At 43.7% G+C, this 23486-nt stretch overlaps 1 protein-coding gene across 5 annotated transcripts in view; it reads right to left on the reverse strand.

Annotated features, from left to right (window-relative positions):
• IFT54 (intraflagellar transport 54) overlaps nt 1-20221 on the reverse strand; it is a 64971-nt gene extending 44750 nt beyond the window's left edge. For 4 of the 5 annotated variants that reach the window (XR_016441995.1, XM_090044986.1, XM_090044983.1 and 1 more), the window contains exons 1-6: nt 20048-20221; nt 18615-18683; nt 13065-13226; nt 10126-10269; nt 9552-10004; nt 4798-4866 (exon numbers count right to left, since the gene is read on the reverse strand). Coding sequence is in view for 4 of the 5 variants with exons in the window: in XM_090044986.1 (XP_089901112.1) it covers nt 4798-4866; nt 9552-10004; nt 10126-10269; nt 13065-13226; nt 18615-18683; nt 20048-20215 (1065 nt within the window). In the remaining variant the exon portion in view is untranslated. The remainder of the gene's footprint in view (nt 1-4797; nt 4867-9551; nt 10005-10125; nt 10270-13064; nt 13227-18614; nt 18684-20047) is intronic. The other variant, XM_090044985.1, reaches the window with a different exon arrangement.
• Between the last annotated feature and the right edge of the window lie 3265 nt (nt 20222-23486).

Below are 23486 nucleotides of genomic sequence, written 5' to 3' on the forward strand. Positions count from 1 at the left end.
GACAGGATATTAGAAAGAGCTTCAGCCAAAAGTTACAATGGCCATCTGCAAACTAGAACATACTTTTTCAATGTGTTTTGCTTTAGGGGTAACCAACATACCTATCCAACTTCTTTAGCCACATTCATATAAACAGCACCATATGTTTCAGAAGGTCCACTTAAATCCTGGATCTCCTTTCTGTCAAAAACCTTTGACAAACAAAGTTACCTTTATTGTTTAGAAGAGAAGCAGTTATGCAATGGATACATCTATTTTAAAATAAATCTATTTAGTAAAACTGGACCAAAGAAAATAAAAAACAAAAAAAGTATCATTTCACTTCCTCTGATCACAAAGCGATGCAGAAAGCAGGGCAGGGTAGTGCCTTAGAGAATAGAAATTATTAGGTATCAAGCAGTTAGTCTCTAAGGTGGCACCCTACCCTACCTTCTGACTGACTTCGCACAAACACGGCTATCCATCTCTCTAAAAGCGATAAACAACCTGCTTCCAATTAAGATGTTATTTTTCTGATACATGTCTAAGATTGTCTGCTGTGTATTATGCAAACGTTTCCTTTTAGCTCCCACTGAAATTATCTTTAATTTTGGAAAATTAATTATAGATACCCAAGCCATCACCGCCATTAGCTGGATGACAGACAGGGTTTGTCTAGTACCAACACACAAGCAATGTCAAATGGGGGGAATTTGAACTGTTAAAGTTTGTGGATATTTTCTCATCAGTTTTGACATGGGCGATTGGTGCCACTTTAGTCAGGGGGGCATGTGCCCCTCCCAGTGACAACTCAGCAACCGAGGCAGGTTCCCCACAGCCAATCTCACCGACCAGGGGGGAGGGGTCCCCCCACGGCTGATTGCACCAACCGGGAAGCGGCCATGGCACTCCCGGAAGCGTCCGAAATGCTTCATCCAGCACTCGCACTCCCCAACCGGTGCTCACAGGGGGGGACACCAGTGCTCCTGCCTGCCTACCATGCCCATCACCTAAGCGGGGAGCATGGCCTATCTGGGGGTGCACCAGAGCTCTCAGGGGGTGCATGGCACCCCAGTGCACCCTGTACACATCACCACTGAGTTTTGAGAATAAATAGCAAGAAAAATATTATGCTTTTGAGGAAGAAAAGAGCACAAATAGAATCTTGCTCAGAACTCAGATCTTAAACAACTGAGGTCTAAGTAAAAGCTTTACTGTATATTTAAATAGTTAAGATATTTCTAAACACAGTTTTCCAGAGGACTGCAATATACAAGATATTCAACTTGAAACCCTCCAGGCATCACAAATGAGAGAAGGGGGCCTCTCTCTTTCACTAGTGCTCTCACTGACCACCTGCTGACACCCAGAATATGTATAACAGGAAACTGCCACACACCCAGCAGAGGCAATTTGCAGACCCTGAATAAAGAAAAGTAGACTGGGACAAGAAGCCTAGTGTCTGGAAAAAGAAGGGAGAGAGAGACATGGATTGGTGAGCAAAGAGACATGGACAAGAAGCATGAGGAGTATGTGCCAGGTATAGAAGCCAAACCTAGATAAAAAAACAGGATGGGGAGAAGGACAGGGCAGAGGAGGTCAAAATTTACAGAAAGAGAGAGAGAGAGAAAAAAAAAAGAGACAGAAAAACGGTTGTGTGACCACTAGAGCATAATTCATTCCAGAGTATGAAATGGACCTTCAGATTCTTAAGTGTTACTCTTGCTCTGCTGTCAGGAAACATCTGTGAAATATATGAAGGAGCACACCTCATGTGCCTATGTAACTAGTCCACAGCAAGCAACAACCTACTTCTGCTATTAGTAACTTCTTTTGCTCAAGTGGCAGAAGTATATGTGGTCGACCTGAAAATTCTATCTTTGGCAATGAACCATGTGGGTGTCTATTCTGCCACATGGTAAAGTTTGCATCTTTAAAAACCTAAAGAATTACATACAAAACATTAAGAACAATAAGGCTGCAAAGTCAAGTCCTCAAAAGTTAGGAAATACCAGAAGTAAGCCCGTCTTTGCAACCTTAATATGGTCCTCATGTACGTACACATTTTAAAACACAGTCTTTAATAACATGATTATATACTATTGTGTCCTTGTAGCCCCTGCTCCATTTCGTACAAGAGATAAATTTACTCTGAGAATCTATAAGGTTTGTGTGCTCAAGGAGGCTGTTCTCCATCAATCCCCTGCTTCATCACTGCACAAGTTGAAAGATGTATAGTGTATGAGAATGAGGATTACAGAAAGATTAAGGAGGGTGTCAGGGTTAAAGGCAGCCGAATTCTACTTCAGAGAAATTCTAAGGATACTTGGAAAGTTGGTTAATTTTTTTTCCAAATATAGCCACAAACTGTATGCTCCTCACTTTGAGAAACAAACATGAGATAAATGATTTGGTTTGTAGATGTGGTGAGCACTCACAACTGCAACTAAAATAAATGGGAACGGCTTCAACAAACAGCTATATTGTACTGAGTATTCAGAAAAAAGTTAGTCCCAACTTACTGAAAACCCCAAATTAAGGGTTCTTAGAAAGCCTTTGTTCCTTAGCTCCCTAACTGTTCAAAAAGGATGCCAACAAGAAGTAGGTCGTTGTTTATCGTGAACCAGTTACACAGACAGATGAGATGCATTTTGCTAAATATTTGGTAGTGTAATGAACATTTTTTAAGTACTCAGATACCACAGGGATGAATGCCACAGAAGTGCCCATGTGCATTAAGAAAGACAAAAATTCTGAGGACATAAATAGCATATTAGCTCATCATTAAAGACTATTGCAATAAAACTATATACGACCCTATGTCTGGCATTTCTTAACTTTTGAGTGCTTTACTTTGTGCCCTTAAAGTCCTTTAAATGTACTTTTACGTGTAATATAGATAGAGATACACAAGCAGGAGGCTCAGGTTCTAATTATACAACAGAGTCAAAAGCAGTAATGCTTAGGAATGTTAAGTTATTGTTTCCATAATCTGATGTTTCAAACTAGGAAGCAAGGCAACTTATTTTCTTTTTAAATAAAAATATCCGTTCTCCAAATAAAATCTTTGACACAACATGATTTAGAACTTACTTCATTACACTATAATCAGTATAGCCATGTGTCATGACAAGTGAAGACTGCTCTCCGTAAAACTAATCTTGCACCACGGCACAATTCAAATGATTAAATTTCTAAAGAATTGTTTCAAAATTCTTGATAAACTATGGATTGATTTTTTTTTAAAGTTCAAAAGATATTAAAGTAAAGAAACTATGCAGTAAAATTAATGAAATAATGCTATTAAAATCTTTATACATATACTCATATAACTGTTTTTTGGCCCAGTTTTCCGTTATTACTACACCTGTTTTACAGCTGCAATGAAGTGACTTCAGTGAAGTTAGGCCAGTTCTAAAACACAAGTAACTGCATGGAAATCAAGGCATTTACACTGGTGTGAAACTATTGCAATGATGGGATGATCAGCCCCAGTCCATTAAGATCAATTTCTCAATACTTTTGTTTTGGAAATATCCTAAATCACTTTGGGTGATAATCTTAATTCTCCATGTCCAAGGATTCACTGAGAACATTTTAATTCTACTCTCTTTCTATACAGCTAAAGAGGTGGCCATTTTTTCTACATAGGTCTACAGTGCATGTTTTCATCACCTGCAGGCTAAGCAGTGTCTTTTGTTATGCTAGTAAGAGAAGGAAAAGCATGCCATCTAAATTTAAAATAATAAACCAAGATTCCCTGGAATAATTCCAAAAAGCACTTAAGAAAGGAAATGGAACTTTATTACACTAGTATATTATTGTGATGCCCAAGAGCATTGCTATAGTTTGGAATCAGCCTCAGAATTTCCATTAGAAATCCCAATTTGCAGGAAGTTTAACTTGGCCATAAAAAATTGCTTCAGGTTTAAAAGTAGTTTATAAGCTCTCATTTCAAGTGCCAATATTTTGAAAAGTTTGGCTGGATTTTAGTCAAAGAACGGCTATAAAATTTGTCATCCAGAACAGAAGACACGATGATATCAAGAGTCCACAGACTCCCTACAGGGACTACTGCTAGACTTGGGATCAACTAGTTTTATTTTTTCTAATTTTTAGTGCTTTATCGTAATTTAAAGTCTCCATTTCTAAAGAAGCAGCTGCGTAGACCAGCCACTCCCAAAACTGTCTGCAGTCAGCAGGAGACAGATGTAGACAAGATGCTTCACTAGAAAGAGAAAACCTGCAGCTACTGTTCAGTGGCAACCAACTGGCTGACATCATACCCTCCTTCCTTTCTATTCAAATCCAATGAGTCAACCCTCTAAGATGACTTCCATTATTAGAATTACCATTTTGTAATAAAACAACATAGTATCTGTAAAAACACTTTTGTAATAAAAGAGGTTATAAAACTTAGAAGAAATAAAGGTTCCAAAACATATGTAACAACAGTTTCTATACAAATAAATTTCCCTTTTAGTGTCCAAACCCAAATATTGCAGTACTTAAAACTAAAAAGTAAGGCGTATTGATTTTTATCATCCCAGCACAGAGAAAATTTAAGAATGAATGAATAGCTTAAACAGGATGACTATTATTAGTCATATAAGAAGTGTGTCATATGATTTAAGCTGACAGCACTTCAGCATGAAGACTTCAGAATCTTGTAAGCATTTTCATTCAATTTAAGCATTTTTTTCTGAATTATAGTAATCCTCATGTCTGAAAAACTCACCAAAACCCAGCCTAACTTAATACATTCTAAAAAGGCAATACTTAGATATCTACCTTTAAAACGTGTTCCGCAATACTAACCTCATTATTTGGTTCATTCTTGGTGTCTTTAGCAGATTTCCTTGCTCTAGTTTCCTCCGATTCTGTGGACTGAAATGAGACAACTGATTTATATCCAACCACTGTAATACTTAAGGATACATTGAATGACCTGTATTTGGGTTAAAGAAACTAAATGCAATTCTGAGGGTGATAAAATTATTGTTTTTCTCTCTCTTTTTTCAACTGACATCCTATAGATAGGGCCCTACTGAATTCATGGTGGAAGTAAGCTGAGCTGCAGCTTCTTTAAATCTTGCAGGTTCCCCCAGAGAATTAAAGATTCTTTAAATCCTGCACAGCCTCCCTGCTGCTGATTGTGGAGGCGCCCTGCTTGCGGCTTGCTCCTGATCAGCAGGGAAGTGAAAACTGTGGTTTTAAATGTAACCCTGGGCACAACGCTACCCGCACCCTCACCTGAATAGTGGGATCCTGGAATACACAGTAGCCAGTGACCCTGCTCAGCTCCCTGGGTAACTGCTGCAGAGTCCCCAAGCAGAGAGCCTCCCCTTACAATCAAAACAACCTTGCAGACTGCTGTAAAACTATTTACAGAATTTATTTACAAGATAATATATAACTAATATAATAAAACAAGTGTTACATGGCATAACCTGGCAATGGTGGCTTCAGGGTTAATGATTCTTAGATGCACATTATGCCGGGGAAGGTATACAAATTATCCACCATCAATAACAAACCAGTAAGTAACTAAATTGATTAAACTGATAAGAACAGATTGAATTTTATTAGTAGATGTTTAGGATTGTGAATCCACAAAGATGATAAAGCCAGTTGGGAAATGCACATTGCCCGAGCGAGGGACTAACATAAGAGGGATGGGGAGGGGGACACAACTAGGTTACAGAAAATACAATGTTAGCCAACTAAGCCTGGTACTACACTTGATCTGAACCTTCAAGAGGCCAATACTAAATTGACTGTGCGAACAAAATTTTGCCTTCCCCATGGGCTGGCGGAGTCACTGTGACCTGATAGCTAGGGAGCGTTGGGAGGCCCTGGGCTGACTTCCTCATGTCACCTGGGCTCACTGGTGCAGTACAGCTAGTGGCTCTGGAGCATCATTGTCAAAGTCAGGCACCATCGGCATCTCGACAACCCATGGTCGTGGTGGGTATGGAGCCATGGCCAAACCCCTGAGCTTTGATGGATGCCTTTATAGCTCGAAGGCTTTCAGCCTCCCTCATTTCCCAAAGCAACTACCCAAACATAGGAGGATCCTCTCTCCTCCTGGTGAGGTTGAGATCCCTCACCAGTTGCTCATCATAAAGTATCCCTACCCAGAGCTGCTGCAAGCGAGCTTTGCCAGCCATCTCCAGAGTGAGTCCTCCTCGGGCCACTAGCTGCTGTTATACTTTCTTTAACCGCAGGATGTACGCTGAGGCCATCTCCCCCTTTTAGTTGGTACGTTCCGTTAAATTCCAGAAACAAAGCCTCAGTTTGCACTGATTTCCCAAAGATGCTAGACAGAAGGTCAAGATACTGAAGAACTGATGCATTGGAGCTTTTCAGCTTAATCATTTGAAGCACTTCAAAAGCTGGATCTCGGAGACTCTCCAGCAACTGCCTCAGCTTCTCCTCTTCTGAGACTGCCCACAAGACCAAAGTTTCCATCACGTGGGAATGCCATGCCTGAAAAGACTCTTCCCCTGGAGGGAGTGGGTCCTTCCCTGAAAATACGAGGAGCCTCTTGTAGGCAACCGACTCAGGTGATGGTTGGAGGGCCTCCTTCAGGGCTTTTCCCGATGCCTTTGCTCACCCTGGGTCTGGTGCTCCAGAGCCTGTCCCACTCCCAGACAGGGAAGCTGGTGCAGGGCCTTCAGTCGCCTAGGAGAAGGTTCCTCAGAGCCGCCTCCAGAGTCTGAGTGGGGCACAGGCCCCTTGTCTACTAGAGTTACAGTCCAGACTTCACCATCCGCAACCTCCAGCACCAGGGAAATACATAGGGAATCCACTGTGGTTGTCAGCTCACACAACACCATCCGATGGGAGGACTCCATGCACCTGGCACAGTCCAAGGCATCAAGAAGACCCCCTGAGCAGATCCTGACTGGCTTCTGCTAAAAGGTCCTTGGGAATATTGGTAATCTCAAGCGCCTTCCCTGGGTTCACCTGCAGCTCCGTGTACCACTGCAGAAGCTCTGCCATGGCCATAACAATTGGGAACCCTTACACCAATACTCCCACAGTGGGGTAAAAACAATTTTGGGGGGGAGAAAAGCAAATCACAGGCCTGCTGCAAGGTGGGGGAGATGCTCCACTATGGGCATGTGGCACCTATTAAGCATGGTACACCACCAGGAGATCCCAGATGAGCCCCCACACTGTAACCCTGGGCATGATGCTACCCACACCCTCACTTGAATAGTGAGATCCTGGGGTAGCTGGAAGCCCTGCTCAGCTCCCTGGGTAAGTGCTGCAGGGTCCCCAATCAGAGAGCCTCCCCTTACAATCAAAACAACCTTGCAGACTGCTGTAAAACTATTTACAGAATATATTTACAAGATAACATATAACTAATGTAATAAAACAAGTGTTACATGGCATAACCTGGTGATGGTGGCTTAAGGGTTAATGATTCTTAGATGCACATTACACTAGGGGAAGGTATACAAATTACCCTCCATCAATAAGGATCCAATAAGTAACTAAATTGATACACCAACTAATAAACTATCAGGAACTTATTTACACACTCAGTCTCTACCTTATATGTTCCAGGGTAACTGTGAGGACCCTGTGTACACTGCCCCTGGCTGGGTGTCTCGGAGCTGTGTCCCTGGCACAGAAGCTGTGGACAGCCCCTGCTGCTCACATCCCTCTCACGAGCTCTAGGGGTCCCGGTGCAGCAGGCGGTGGCTGCTCCCTTATGGTCCCCAGCCACAAAGGGTTTGTAGCAGGGTCTCCCCACAGGCAGCTCCTCTCTTGTGTCTGCCCTGGAAGGACTCCAAGGGGGCAAGAGGGAGAAAGCATGCCCTGTTTCTCTCCAGTGCAGCCTCTCCACACTACCTCTCCAGAGCTCTGCCAGGGCATAGCCATGGTGAGATCCTTTTCCTGACCTCCAGCCTGTCCCTCTTCCCCTTTGTTCTTCCCCCACGAAAAACTGCTTCCCTTTCCCATTAAACAAGCCCCCTCAGCCAATCCCAGGCCAGGGGTCTTTCTGGGTTTTTGCTAACGTCACTCTCATTCAAACCTTGCTGGGGTTACACATCACTCCTCCCACTACAAAGAGGGCTGCCTCCAGAGCAGCTTCACTTGCCCTCAGGGTAAACATTGTTCCTGCTGGGACAAAGTCTGTCTCTCCACACTCTTGTCGCTCTGTAGGACAGCCCTTCGTATCCCTTCAGGTGGGTCCATTTTTAATGCTGCTGCAGCAACATGGTATCGGTTTTGCCTCCCTGCTGGTCACCAGCAAGCAGCTGCCAGGGCCCCATAGTCAATCAGTGGTGGGCGGCAAAAATGGCACCAAATTTAAAACTGAAGTTTTGCCTCCCCGCCAATCAAGAGCAAGCAGCAAGTGAGGCCCCTTCACCAATCAGTGGCAGAGGGGCCCACAGGGAAACCTGCAAGATTAAAGAGAAGCCCACTCCCACCATGAATTTGGTAGGGCCCTACCTACAGTCGTTACTGGCATAAGGTGAATCCTTCCAAGCAAACAAAGTTCTCCAATAAGGTTTTGCTACAGTGCAGTGCCTGTATAAAAACCTAGATGGCACCAAACATCAAAGGATGTTTCCACTGATAAACTGAACATGTAAAACTCAATACGAAATAATGTCTTTTTTGAGCAAATCTCAGTGAAAAAAGGAAGACTCTAGATTGGGGGCTAGGTCTATACATTTGTTTTTTCACACAAAACAATGTTAACCTGTTCTCATACTTTAGATGTCCCTGATGTCGCCTAATTTAGAATCTCAGATAGAAAAAGTTAAAAAGTACACATTATCAAACACAGTGGATCTCATTGGAAAAGCTGTCTTCCAGGATGATGTTCTCAGGACACTCCACATACTGTCCACTCCTCATTTATTACAGAGGAAAGCTCCAGAGTCCTTCCCTCTACTCCTTTTTTGTAACATGACTACCACAACTTTCCTTTCTTTTACATATTATGCTGTTGCCAAACTATTTGTTTTACTTAGACAAGATTATGTCCACAAAGATTGGGTATAATTCAACATTTGTAATGGCTGACTTTTGCTTGAAGGGAGGAGGTTGGTTGCATAGTTACTTACAGAAACTAAAAGCCCAGGATCTTTAAGTAGAACACATAAGCTTTCAACTGAAATGCAAAGTGTCCTGGCACCTTCTAGGTTTTATTTTCCAAAGCTCTCCTTGCCAGGAGTCATTTTTAATAGTTCTGAAGAGACTGGTATACCTCCTTTTAAAAGTTAGCTTGTAGCTGAAGTATGGAAACAGTGTTTGCACATGCACATTCAATCCTGGTCAGTGCAAACCAGGACAAATAAAGTGAGAGGGAGAGAAGGCTTTGAAGGAAGAGCATCTTTTATTCATTACTTAAAAGAGCAAGCCAACTCTATAGTGAACTTTTTGTTTAGTGAAAAATATTCCCTCTGAAAGCAAATGAACTTGCCTGTGGTTAATAGTTATTAGTTATTAGATGATGCTACATGCAAACTTACTATAGATTCAATACCCACACTATAAAGCTGAGAAAACCATATGTTTCTTCCCCCAAATAAGATTTGCTTTACCTTTTTTTCTGCTTTATCTTTTCCTTGTTCTCTTGAACGTTCCCCATCTTTGCCACGTTCTCGTTTTTCCCTGTCTTTTTCCCTGTTCAGACCTTTCTCATAGTCTTTATCCCTGCCCTTCACTCTGTCCTTTTCTCTTCTGCCATCATTTTTTCTGTCTCTCTCCCGTCCTTTATCATGGCTCAGGTCTTTCTCTCGTTCAGTGTTGCCTTTTTCTTTGTCTCTACTTTTTTCTGTTTCTCTTCCTTGTTTAGCTGTTCTGTTTTTGTGTGCGTCTCTCTCGTGTTTTTCACTCTCCTTAATATTGTCCCTTTCAAGGCCTGTGCATCTGTCATTATCTTTATGCTTGTCACTTTCCTTTTCTCTTTGTCTGCTCTCTCCATCTTTCAGTTCTTCTCTAGGTTTTCTGTCCCTGCTTGTGCTTCTGTCTTTTATTTCAGAGTCGCCTCTACCCTAAAAACAAAGTTAAAATATGATTACAACTAAAGCTCTGAGGCAGGTATACTATACAGTATTTTCCAGCCAAGATTCAAAAACTAAGTAATATTCCCCACAAAAAGCATGCAAAACCCACCTCTTTATCTTTATGGCTTTTTTGTTCTTCTGCCCTGGATTCTCTATTTTCTTTGTCCTGAAATTTAGAAGAAGATGGAGTTTTCCCCTTGATATCAGCTTTCTCCCCAGCAAGGACCCTTTTCACAGCATCATCACTGGATAACTACAAGTGGAGATGTAAAAAAATCTAGTCAAATTAAACACAATAGTCTACATCAACCTGTTTCTTAACCTGTGGGTCGCAAGAATATATGAAAGGGTCACAAACAAACTTTAAAAATGGATTCTTCTTTAAAGGAGAAAAACATGGGAAACCACAGGTTTCCCCTTGCAGGCTGGCAAGGGGCTGCTTGGGGCTGGGGGGAAGATGATCAGGCAGGAGGCACCACATGCATGTGGTACAGACATGCACGCAACAGCCAGGCAGTATGGGAAGCAGCTCCTGCAGCTCCCCACAGATAGGTCTATGGGGTGGGTGAGGCACAGGCAACATGTCACGGGAGCATAGGGGGGCACGCTGCCCCTAAGATTTGTGTGGCCACAGCAGGCACAGGGCTGCACTGGCAAGACCAGCACAGGCAAAAGTCACCCCACAGCCCAGCGGGCAGGACCCATTGTAGGAGGGCAAGCGGGCCAGTGAGACTCATTGCTGCTGCCATCCCTGTGACAACCATGCCACCAGCAACACAAGGAGTAATGAATGGGAGTGGAAGACAGCAGTTCCTTCACCTCCTCCCACTCACCATCTACCCCACCACCATGGTCCAGCCACTACTGCCACTCCCCTCAGGACATGGCTGTACCCCAGGGGAAAGATGGGATGGCAGGCAGCATGGGCAGCTTGACAGCAGTAGCAGTGGCTGGGTCATAGTGCAGGGGTAGAGCCACAACCCAGTGCATGAGTGGCTAGCAGCAGGAGGATGGGAAGGCAGCATGGCCCCACCCATCCATCCCATCTGTTACTTCTCGTGCTGCTTGTGCTGCCCTGGTGTAGGGGTCTCAGTGGTGGTAGCAGTGGCAGTAATGAGTGTTACTGCTATACTCCACCTTCCCGTACCAAGTCCCTCCTGCTGGGGTGCAGAAGCGGCTGCTGCCCGTGCCAATCTGGCCAGACTGCACCATGTCCTCTTTGGGTGCGCAAATATGGGGAAACATACCTCACCCCACGCCCCACAAGCACCCACCTCCTGTCCCCCACTCTTGGCGGCTGGGGGTGAGGGGCAGTGGATCAGGAGGGGCACTAGCTGAGCCAGAAGGGTGTCTATATGATGGTTTTAAAGAAGTCAGAAGTTTCCATCTATTTCTTTCATTTAAATGTTATTAAGTGCTTTCTTGCACTTCTCTATATTTTCCTAATTCTAGCAGTTTTCATGACATCGTGTTACTTTAGACTTGAAAAAATTACATGAATTATTTTGTAATCATTTTATGACAGTTTGACTGGTTAAATGTTCTTAACTACATTAAGCTCTATTTACATACACTGTCCTGTTTCTTCATTTTAGTGAGTGGATTTTCTTTTTAAGGAGACAACGCAAGAATGCAAGGAAACCTATGTTGAGGAGCACTTCCAACAGGCATCAGGGATCATGTTAAAAATGTCTTCAAGCATCTATTACACCTTCACCTTAAAAGCCACACTGTATTAATTAAACATGCTCTATTAACCAAACTTTTTTTTAATGAGCTGGTGATGGTGGTGGTGAAAGTTCGGTTTCAGTGTACATCTATATTGTTCACAACAGTGATCAAGTACTATATAACAAAATTTTAGTATACAATGGTTCCCATTCCCTTAGGAATTTTTTGGTTCAGTCTTGATCTTCTGAAAAAGAATAAGCTTTAAAGACATTAAAACTGAAATCAGCTCTAAGGGGAATCAGGTATGTGACTGTTCCAATCCTCTCTGGAGGTACAAACAGAGAGTAGATTTTTGTGGGTTTTCAGTTTCAGCCATTAATATCTGTGTGTGAATGACATTTGCTCCAATTGCAGTAGTGGTAAGCAGCATGGTGAAATAGACACTAAAAGTCCCGAGTTAAAATAAAGATGATGACTTTTCACAGGATTCTTTTCACAGGACAGACCAGATTAAATATTCTGCATAATAATAATTAAAAAAAAAATCAATAGGATAATTATGGCAATCCAAGTCAGCTGAAAGGACCTTCAGGATATTTGATCTCATCACAAAATGCTGAAGGAAACAGTAGGTCATTCAGTTCTGACACTGTTTTTCCCGATCTCAGGCTTTTTAAGTTTTTTAATGAATTGCTAACATACTTGTTTTATTGAATAGGTGTAGGGTAAACTTAAAAACTAACAGATTATTGCTCAAAGCCAACTTAAATCCTCCTTTTGTACAACCCTCAAATACTACAGTAATTTATGGTAATATCCTCATAAACTCTTTACTATCATTAGCTCAAGTGTTTTGAACTTGTATTTTTTATGAAAGAGAAAGTCTTTGGAAGAGCATTAAATCTGTCTCTGCTCTTGATCAGATCACTGACAAGGCTAAGGCTATGATAAAGGAGGCCGTTTCTGGATGAGGAGCTCAAGATAAGTGCATAATAAATACTTATTAAGTAGCCCTACATTCAAGGCTAATTAAAATACAGAAGCTTCCAACATGAAAATGCTTAGCAATTGTGTGGTAAATAAAGTGAATTGGATTCCCTGTTCAGCTAAAAGGGTAAAAAGTAATAATGATATATACAAAGTGTACATGACTTGAGGATCTGATTCGTGAATACAAAAGCTAAGGATTAGGATTTGAATTTAATCATACTGTAGTTAATATAATAATTGTGCCATCTCTCTATACATATAAATCATGGGCGAATGCCAGTGAAGTTGGTCATATCTACAAATCATACATAGCAATATCTGAAAAGGCCAGATACAGGACTGAAAATATTGGGAATCAGATGTAACACATCAAAAGTAAGGTTCTACCTTATTGAGACAGCATTTTCCAATTGCTTGGAGAAATTCATTTGTTTTTTCAGGTTCATGTCCAGCTACAATACGGACTGGCTTCACTGCTAATGGCTCCCCTGTTACCATTATGACAACATCAATTGCCTTTTGGAGAAAGCCGATTCTGGCATCTTTATCCTGGAAAAATAATACATGAATAAAAATGATGCTAATTAGCAATTATCACAGCCTGTATAATCTTTGAACCAGGTATACTTACAGAAAATTTCCAAAGTTAAGCAAATTAACCATTATTATTCCAGTTTGAAAAAAATCACTCTAAAAATGGATAGCTATGGTATCTGAATAAGTGAATAAAATGGAATGTTATTGTTTTAATTTAAATTGCTGTTCATCTAAGGTACATTATAAGACTTAGGTAAACAGTGAGCTGTTTTCTCGGGATTGTGTGTTAAACAGATTTTAATATTGAAGCAACTATGGAAGATTCTTCAAAAATTTTTCTCACAAAGCCTTGACTTCTAAGGTACCACACAAAAACTAATGCAGTCCTGCCTGCCCTGAAGAGTTTACACCAGGACTGTCCAACTTTATTGGCGCCACAGACCTCATGGGCTGCGCACGCACAGACTATGGGACACTTTGGTTCGCACAGTGAGTGAGACCCCCCCCACTGCACTGTCAGTACCCCTTTCCCCCTATCACACCCCAGGAGCAGTGGTAGGAAACCAAAGTGGAAGAAGAATAGGAGAGCCTGGAGCTTCCAGAGTGGTGTGAGGTGTGACACCCAGGGAGTACCCAGAGGCTGTAACCCCTTCTGGGCTTCCAGTTAGACAGCCCTTGTTTACCCTATAAAGGCCCTAGAGTCCTGCAACACCTTCCCCTGAGCTAACAGCAACCAAAGTTAAGCATATGCAAGACCAGAATATAAAGGCAAAAAACACAACTAAAGGAGAGCGGTTAAGAGGGACAATCAAATATCTACATTTTAAATGCACACAGACCAGATATTTACTATACTCTAAACTCCATAATTACATTAAAAATAATTTTTCCCAATTACCCTTTAGCAGGCTGATTTCTTTTAGCTGTTTTCCATGAAAGCCAAAACCCAAAGTAGTACCACATTAAGGGATGAATCCTCATTCACAGAGTTAAATTCTGATTTGTAATTATTTTTCAATTGTTGAATCCTTCAGAGAACATAAAAAGCTTGCGTAATTTTTATAAAAATTCACCAGCTTAGGCACAAAAAAAAAAATCTATGAATCCACCCTTTTCTGTGATGACTAGCAAGAAAAAGGTTAAGCCAATTTTGAAAGGAGTCTAGTCCATCAAGATAAAATACTGTGTTAAAACAGATAACTGAAAAGCAGCTAAAAGTACTGAAAATTCCTAATTCTCCTAGCAGAACGAAGCAAGCAATTCCATTTTATCTGGTAAAACACCTGAATTTTAACTGCAAGTGCCTTTTTTGTATCTAAGATGCATCATCTCTAGACCAACAAATGAGAAGTCTGACTCAAGGACAGTTATACAAATATAACAGGTAGCCCAATAGGAAAATTAAGGAAAAGAAGTCAAATTCCTGAAGGCACTATTGCAACTCCATTCTATTAAAATAGTTACTTGCCCATTAATGAGCATGATGCACTAATCTAAAATGGTGAAAAATTGTTGAGACTGAATAAACACTATTTCAAATTAAGTTACATTTTAAAATATAGGTTATAAAGTTTCCTTTTTTCTTGTCATTGTAAACGGAATTATATTGGCCAGGTGTTTCTCTGTAAATAACTTCTGATGTACATAATGAGAGCTCTACATGAAAATATGTATGCAAATCTGTAAGCAACGTAAATCACATGAAAAGCAGAAACAAAAGTCTGAAATGTTACTGAAAAGTGTCAAATTAATGCTCTTCTGCAAAACAACATAAAAATCTCTCACTTCTCTGCATGGAAAAATGTTTTGTTTTGTCTGAAATAAAAGCACAAAAAATTAAAAGTGTAAAGACCTCATCTTTAGGCTTAATTCATAAATTTCCAGGTCAATTATTATTTCTATAGTACTTCTGAGTATTTTGCCTAGTATAGTTTTAACTAATTCTAATGACACGGTTTTTCTGATCCCATACTCGTGGAATCCTGTACATTTCAGGAAACCCAACAGTTTAACTTCCTCAATGGTTTCTAGCACAATAGTCACCTTGATTACAAACACTGTATATTGCTACAAACACTTCTGTGATGATAGCAACCTCTACGGGCTTTACTCAGTTCAAACAAAGGATGTAAGAAATGCCCCACTGGGCCAGGCCATAGATCTATCCACCGCAGTGGCAGGGAGTGGATGCGAATGGGAAGAGTAGCTATGTAGAGCACAGCCAGATTTTGTTCCCTGTCCTGTCCCTCCCCACTACAGCTTTCAGCACTCAGAGGCCTGTGAAGTCCTAATTTTGAAGTTGCTCCTAACTATCATATTTAACATCCACTGACAGACCTATCCTGCATTCATTTGTACAATCCCTTTTTCAACGTGGCTAAATGATCAGTTTCCACAATATCCTACTACTGAATTAATCTGTAAATTCACAGGACAGCCAGCTTCCAAAGAGATGTTTTTTCCCCACAGTGAGCAAACTCACTCTCCAAGGTACTAAAACGTTAAGCCTGGCTCACAAGAAGGATACCAAGAACTAGGCCTGCGCAAAGCAGCTAGGCTGATTTGGGGGACAGTGATTCGAAACACTGTCCCAAATCGATTCACCTGAATCATCCAGGCCCCAGCCTCCAGTGGGTACTCTCCAAGCCTGCCCCAGCTCCCAGTACTTTGAAAAAAAAGCCCTGACTTACCAGGTGCTGCTGAGCAGGGGCACAATCCCTGCTGTCCCCCACTACATGGGGGACTCTGCACGAGCCCCCCGACCTCCCCGCCAAATCTCCAGTCCCCCTCATGGCTGCCTTGCCCGCCCCAGCTCCAGCCCTTTAAGAAAAAAAAAACCCCTAGAAAAACCCTGGACTCACCATTCCTGCTGGCAGGGGGCAATCCCCACTGCCCCCCACCACGTAGGAGGCTCTGCACAAGCCTCGCAAAGCCCCAAGGTTGCTACAAAAGCAGTGAGTCCCAGGTCTTTTTTTGTTTGTTTGTTTTTCTTAAAGGGCCGGAGCTACGGCAGGCGGGGCAGCCATGGCGGGGCCTGGGGAAGCAGGGAGGGTCAGGGGGCTCGTGCTCAGCTCCCCATGCAGTGTGGGGCAGTGGGAATTCCAGGCCTCGCCTGGCAGCACCCACTGAGTGGGAGCTTTTTTTTAAAGCACCAGGAGCTGGGGCAGGCAGGGCAGCCATGGGAGACTGGGGGAGTGGGCAGATGTCAATGAGAGCTGGGGGAGCAGGCAGGGGAGCAGGATGGGGCCTGGAAGGGTCCTGCCATGGTTCCCTCCCCTACTTACCAGCTCCAACTCCGGGTCCAGCTCCCTGCTGCAGCAGGTAGGGTCTGCCCGAATCATCGAAGCTCTTCGAATCTTTTCCAAAGATTCGGAACACTTCAAATCAATTTGGACCTTTTAATTGGTTCCGTGATTCAATTTGGATTCAGAGATTCGGCCACTGAATCAGGCAAAATCTTCTCTGAATCAAATAAGCACCCAAAGCTTCGCACAGCCCCACCAAATCCATCCTCTTTTTGAAATTATGCTGTCATTGAGCGCTCTGCCCAGGTTTGTAGCCCCATGACTGTCATCAACAACCCCAAAAGCATCATCCTCATGTGCTACAAGAAGTTAACCATTCCAGGAGGAAGCATGCATGTCATTCAATATGAAGTTCAACTTGCTGTTCCCTGTAGATGCTGTTGGAACACTTTTCACTGTCCTTCAATGTATCACAAGCTAAAGCTCCAGCAGAAACTCTTAGCCAGGAATAGAGCAACAGCTGAATCTTTATCCCCTTCTCTGTTTTGAAACAAAAAGCCTAGAATTCAAATTACAGAAGCTTTCTGAGTACAGTCAAAGCCATTTTAGTCACCTGTGGCTAACTAGGCAGTGATTTAAATCATGTGATCTGCCCAGGCCATTTGCCCTCTCCCACTGATCTCAATACTGAAGGCACTGCTTAAGCTGCATTAAATATATCAGTCAGTTTACAGAGCAATTTCCTTGTGCCATTCTCAAAGTCAGATGATTCAATCAATCATCTGCCAGTCTGTTTCTCCACTGCTACCAGAAGCCTTGAAACTATAAAACAAACAGCTGTGAAACAATGCCAGTTCTCTCATCTGTCAAGCCTGATCTGCTGCCAAGGCCATACAACTGACCCTGCTGCACAGCACTGACAGCACTTGAAATGGGAATCAAGGGTTCATGCATCCATCATGCATATCAGGCACGTAGCTGTTTGCCAAACAAACCTATTATAAATGTTGGGTTTGTAATGATGGTGATTCATTTGTCTTGCCCGCTTCCCTTCAAGGACTTCAGAAACCCACTATTTTAGGGGTGAAGGAAGGAACAGTGAGATGGTTCCTCACCAGAGGTCAATACAACTTCAAGGATGCAGTACAGCTCAAATGTGAACAACGACTAAAACAACCATTGGAACAGCATGAGTAGGGTGGCCATATTGCACCACTGGTCTTTAGATGGGTACCATCTGCTCAAGTGTTCAATTACCTATGGAAGACTTCGCCTTAAAGGGAAATGGCACAAAAATAACTGGTCTCCACAGCTTCCCCACTTGCATGGGGAGGCAAACTGAGAAAGTGCATCTCATAATAATATGGGTAGACTGCAGCACTTTGTGCATTGTATATGCATCTTTGGAAATATCATTAATTCACTGCAGAGAACAATGCTAGTTACAACAGTGAAAGTAAAAAACTGATACAGTTTTTATTTGTCTTTTCAAGCTATAGTAAAATTGACCTCCCTCTCAGAACAGAAAAGAGCACACACCCAGATACACTTCACTGTACAACCCTCCCCCCGCAAGATCACATTGCTGTAAACAGAAAAAGGATTTGTCATTCTTTCCTACAGCATATGTTATTATGCAACTCAAAACACTTATACTTATTTTTTGAATCATCCTTAGTTATTATATGCCCATTAAAATATCAACAAAAACAGAGACAAACATAGAACAAAACATAACAATCCCCTCCTTAGCCCTAGAAAATATAGTCTTAGAGGAAGTTGTCTGTGGATGTATAATGGGCAAAAAAGAACCTACAAAGCAGAAGTCGTGGTTTTTAAGTTATTATTTTAATTGTGTTGTAACTTTAACCTCCAGTGTGCTCAGTGCAGGAATGAAAAATCGTTTTGTATCTCTACAGCATCTAGCACCATAGATGTAGTCCTCAGGACCACAACTGGGGAATTTAGGTCCTGCCACAGAACAAACACCATCTCATATTCAGAAAGGCTACATTTGAGGCTATTCCACCAAAACATTAATTGTAAAAGAAAGATAGGTTTGTTACATGAAACTGGGTATGACAACACAGGAGTAACTGTCCATGCTGTCCAATGCACCATGAAATCCAAAAATATAATGAAATTTCATACCCACCTTAACATTATCAGATTTCATCTCAAAGTCTGTGTATAGCCCCTTCATGAAACCTGTCACTCTAATCACCTTCAAAACAAAAGAAAGGCAAATTACTGAAAACAGCTAGAACCTCAGCAAAAACACTATTTTCTTTTATAAGGTTCCAGCAGGCAAATCTGCTAGCTTGACACACTACCTGAAGCAGGGTTTGAAAGAGGATGGAACTCGGCTGTGCTCGGTGGTGGCAGATGACAGGACAAGGAGTAACGTTCTCAAGTTGCAGCAAGGGAAGTTTAAGTTAGATATTAGGAAAAACTTTCTTACAAGGAGGGTAGCACTGGAACAGGCTGCCCAGAGAGGTGGTGAAATCTCCATCCTTGCAGGTTTTCAAGACCCAGCTGGACAAAACCTTGGCTGGGATGATCTAGTTGAAGATGGTCCTGCTTTGAGCAGGGGGTTGGACTTGATGACCTCCTGAGGTCCCTTCCAACCCCCAATTTCTGTGACTATTTGGAGGGAAATCAGTCATGTCAATTTATTCGTTGAAAGGTGTCAGTCAGTATTTTGTATTCACTGTAATTTTAGGCCAGCATAACGTTCTCTGAAGGATAAATTCGAACACATTCCTCCAGATGCTTAACATCTCACCCTTTGTAGTCTGGAAAATTCATGCAGCCACTTGTTTGCAGGAACTCATGACTCTTGGACCCACGGGCCTGGGTGTTTTCAACCCAGCCCTGATTCCTCTGCTGCTGCCGCACCTATTAGCACCTGCCTTGTTTCTAACAGAGGGTTTTACCAAGTCTCTTTTTATCCTTCCTTTTCAGGTGGGAACAGAAGAACTAACGCAAATATCTAACGTACCCTTCAGTGAAGGGGCTTATGCTCCCATTTCAGCAAGAGCTGTGAACACTGGCCGTGTTGCTGTGGCACCCATCTCCCTTTGCAAGTAAGTCGGTACAAGTACCGACCGCCTACAGAGCACTCAAAAACAAACTCTGCACTTCCAAGTGGAGCTGGTACACCATTATCAGGCAACCGGGGGGTGGGGGCTGAATGGGACCTCCCCTGTAACGGTTTATGGGGTGGAAACTGGCAGGTGAGGGGACGGGAAGGGGGCCACAGAACAAGCTGGTGAGGCTCCTACTCTCTACTGGGGAACTGAGTCTCCCATAGGTGGCAGGAGGCTTCAGAGCAGTGGGTGGGGGGGGCCTGGTTGGCAGAGGGAATACAGAGTTGCCCTGCACCTCCCAGCCCCATCCTCTGCCCCTCTCCTCCCCCTCGCCCCACTCCGGGCTTGCTGCTAGGCCGTTGGAGAGTGGGGAGCCCCCGGACCCAGGCCCTCGCAGGGCCCCAGACCCCCAGGGGGCGGGGCCCTCCCCAAGCTCCCCCGTGGCCCCGCCCCTCGCGGCGCCTGGCAACGGGGACGCGAAGCCGGGGAGCGGGCCCACCTCGCCGATGACGTCGTGCAGGTAGCGGAAGGGCGGCTTGCCGAGCAACCGGTCGGTGAGAGGCGGCTTGCGGATGACCCGGCCCAGGGACTCCTGCGTGCGCCGCACCACGGCCGCGTTCATCCCTGCCCGCAGCGACCGCCCCGCCGGCTCCGGGCCTCCCGGCATGCACCGCACCAGGCCCCACCCTCTCGCTGCGCACGCGCGGCTCCGCATTCCGCCGTTGCTACCCGGACCGCGGCCCTAGCAACGGCCGCCCCCTCGCCCCGCCCCCCGGCGTCCGCGGGGTGTGTCTGTGCAATAATGTCAGCCCTTGTACGGTTAATAATAATAATTAAAAAGTGTCCAAAATTTATGATAATTTTTGACGCACCTAATTGATGCAATGGACGCAAAACCCAAGTTACCAGTCTTAAGCAACGCTCAGGGGCTTTTTTTGTTGTTTTGTTTTGATTTAATTTTTAGCCGAGGCCAAATTAGCCCAAACTAATTCCAAATCCAAGAGTCCAGAGCCATAAGTGGCCTGACTACTGGCAAACATCCTCCACCCACACCTGGGGCTTCAGGTGTTTCCAAAACCTTTGGTGGGGATCCTACTTGCAGGCCCAAGCCCAGATGTTTGGGGTTTGGATGCCCATGAGTTTTGCTTGCCCTCAGCCACAAGGCCCTCAGGGCAAACAAGGGAGGGGACTCTCATGTCCATAAACGGCTTAAAACTTCTGCACCTCAGCAGGTACTGAACCACGCCAGAAGAGCAGTTCTCCTGCGCGGTTCAGGAAAACTGCCTTCTTGGACACAGATACATGGTATTTCCCCTGCCAGGGTCACAAGCCAGTATGATTGATCTGAGCCTTCAAGAGGCCACACTTTAGGGTGACACCTTACCTGGAAATAAAGAACAGCCCCCGCTTTCATGACTCGGTTCTCACTCACTCACTGGGACTTATAGTGAGCAATTTAAAGTCAAGGAAAAGACAACTTAATTGCATACTTTTTTGCATATTTGTCAATCGTTTTCCACCAAATACGATCATTTTGAGCTTCCAACATGATAACTTCATATTTTAGACTGGCAACAGTGGCCACAGCTCACTGAGGCTACCCAGAGACTGTCCCTGGCCGGTATCTTGGGGGCAGTCTCTTGGAGGCACCTCAGGCTGGGCCAGAGGTGGCCATGACAGGGCTGCTGGGTGCTGCCCCTGAGTCTGGACTTGACTCACATGGCACATGCCAGGCCACCCTTTGCCCATGGAAGGACATTTGCCACAGCAGGCACCCACATAGCACACACCACATCCCTCAGCCTGCTCTCTCACTCCAAACTCAGTTGGGGTTGTTGGGGGAAGAGAAGGGTGGAGACATTTCCACACCACTCCTGGAGCTTTCTGCAGCAGACAGAGCACACTCTGACCCCGAGAAATGCACTAGTTACCTTAAAACTTGCTTAAGCAAGTCTTGCTATCTATCCCCATGAGGAAACAGGGTCTCACGGACATAGGATTTTGAAAGACCAGGGCAGGGGGAGGGAGTGTTAGAAATATTATTAAAAATGTATTATCAATAGCTGTTAGCTCCCATCAATAGTGTTGTCCTCTGGATAAGCACAGCTGCTTAGCTCTCCTTGTCTCCTTGGTGGGAGAAGGGGGGGTTGGAAATTGAACGGAAAACTACCAAAGGGCTCTTTGTACTAAGGTATCACTCTCTCTTTGTTTTGCAAATTTACTATCTCTTTGTTACAGTAAAGCTTATACTCCTTAGCGTTCTCATGCAGATAAGAGTAAATTGCCATTTTTTTTGGCTCTGCCCTTGAAGGCAGCAGAGGTTTGAACTTTTGTAAACCAAGGTTTTTTCTAAGCACGCGCAATAAGCTAATACATATTAAGCCTATCCGCCCCTCATACTTAAGTAGTTAATTATAATATACATGCGATGTATGATCTGACGTATTCACATGCATGTTTATATGAACCAAAAATGAGTTGTAAGAGTTCCTGCTTCTGTACACGTGCCAGAAGAGAGGGGATAAAAGCCTGCTAATGCTTGTTCCTGGGGGCAGAGGGTTTTGATCTTTTGTCTTCTCTCTCTGACCCTATTTGCAAATATATACCTTTTGTATCACCAACAATGTGTGCCTAAGAATTATTATTCATTGAGCCTCCAAAAAAACGAACCGTGATTTTTATATCAGGAGTACAGATGCTGAGGTGCATCGATTCATTGTGTATAAAACACCACTGATTTTTCTCCAGTTAAAAATAAGCTAGAACCTTTACTAAAATGCGAGGGGCTCAAGGCTGTATTATTCCATTTGACTGAAGCAAGAACAAATATAACTTCATTGGAATAATATAACTTCACTGGAACCGACAAGGAACTACCCCTACTGAGGAGTTAGCATCCAGCTCCAACTACAAATGGCACACATAGCGGAGTCTGAACAGATTGAGAGTGGGTATCGCAAGATGCAACTCTCTCATGAAATCATGGGACCTCTATGCAACCAACATGTTTCTCAGGAGAAGCAAATGGCGGATCATCTCCTGAGATGCCCTGTGGCACCACAATGTACCCTATAAGGTCTGGCAACACCAACAGCAGAAACAGTGGCCTGTGCAGAATACTGGGAACAGACCAGGTTGGATTGGAGACACAACCAAGAAAACTTCATTGGAATTCATTAAAAACAGTCTGGGGGGCTGCGAAATAGGAATTTTGTTACCAGGAGCAGCGAATTGCAGAACAAAAGCTAACTTGCTTGTTGGAACATCAAGTCTATTAAAAAGAAGGAAGAGCCATTAACACTTGTCGAATCAAGAATTTGGAAGGGCTTTGGTAGATTATAATGAGCCATGAAGTTAAATGACTTCCTCACTGCTGCCTGACTAGAAATGCTGCTGCTCCTGCCATTTCCAGGCAATTGATTTTAAACTTTGGGTGGACCAGGAAACAAACAGGGAGGAAGAGAGTACAATGCACTAGTTCATCCCCCTCCACCTGCCCCTGAGTGCAGTGCAGTTGTCCAGTCATGGGTGATTGGTGCCTCCTGAGTCGGGGGGTAGGGGAGAGGGCACTTGCCCCCCCCCCCCCCCACAGTGGCTAGTCAGCGACCGAAAGGGGGTCCCCCTGTGGCCAATCGTGCCAACCCGGAAGTCTCATGCCTACCCTTGTGGGGGGGAACTGTAGGGATTGCTTCTCCTGGTGCCCCCACTCTCCGGTCAGTGCTCTCAGGGGGGGCACCAGCATTCTTGCCTGCCCCCCCCCAGCTCATTGCCTAAGCAGGAAACAGTGGCCCTCAGGGTGCGCACCAGCGCTGCCAGGGGGTGCACATGCACCCCTGTGCATCCCCTACTTGTTGCCACTGTGTCCAGCGACCCTTTGTTCCCAAACTGTTTTTATACCTTTTGTTACTTGCATATTCATTATTTTTACAGCTATTATT

This window comes from Crocodylus siamensis, chromosome 4 (assembly GCF_052110815.1).
Source record: "Crocodylus siamensis isolate JL-2025a chromosome 4, ASM5211081v1, whole genome shotgun sequence".
NCBI lineage: Eukaryota > Metazoa > Chordata > Crocodylia > Crocodylidae > Crocodylus > Crocodylus siamensis.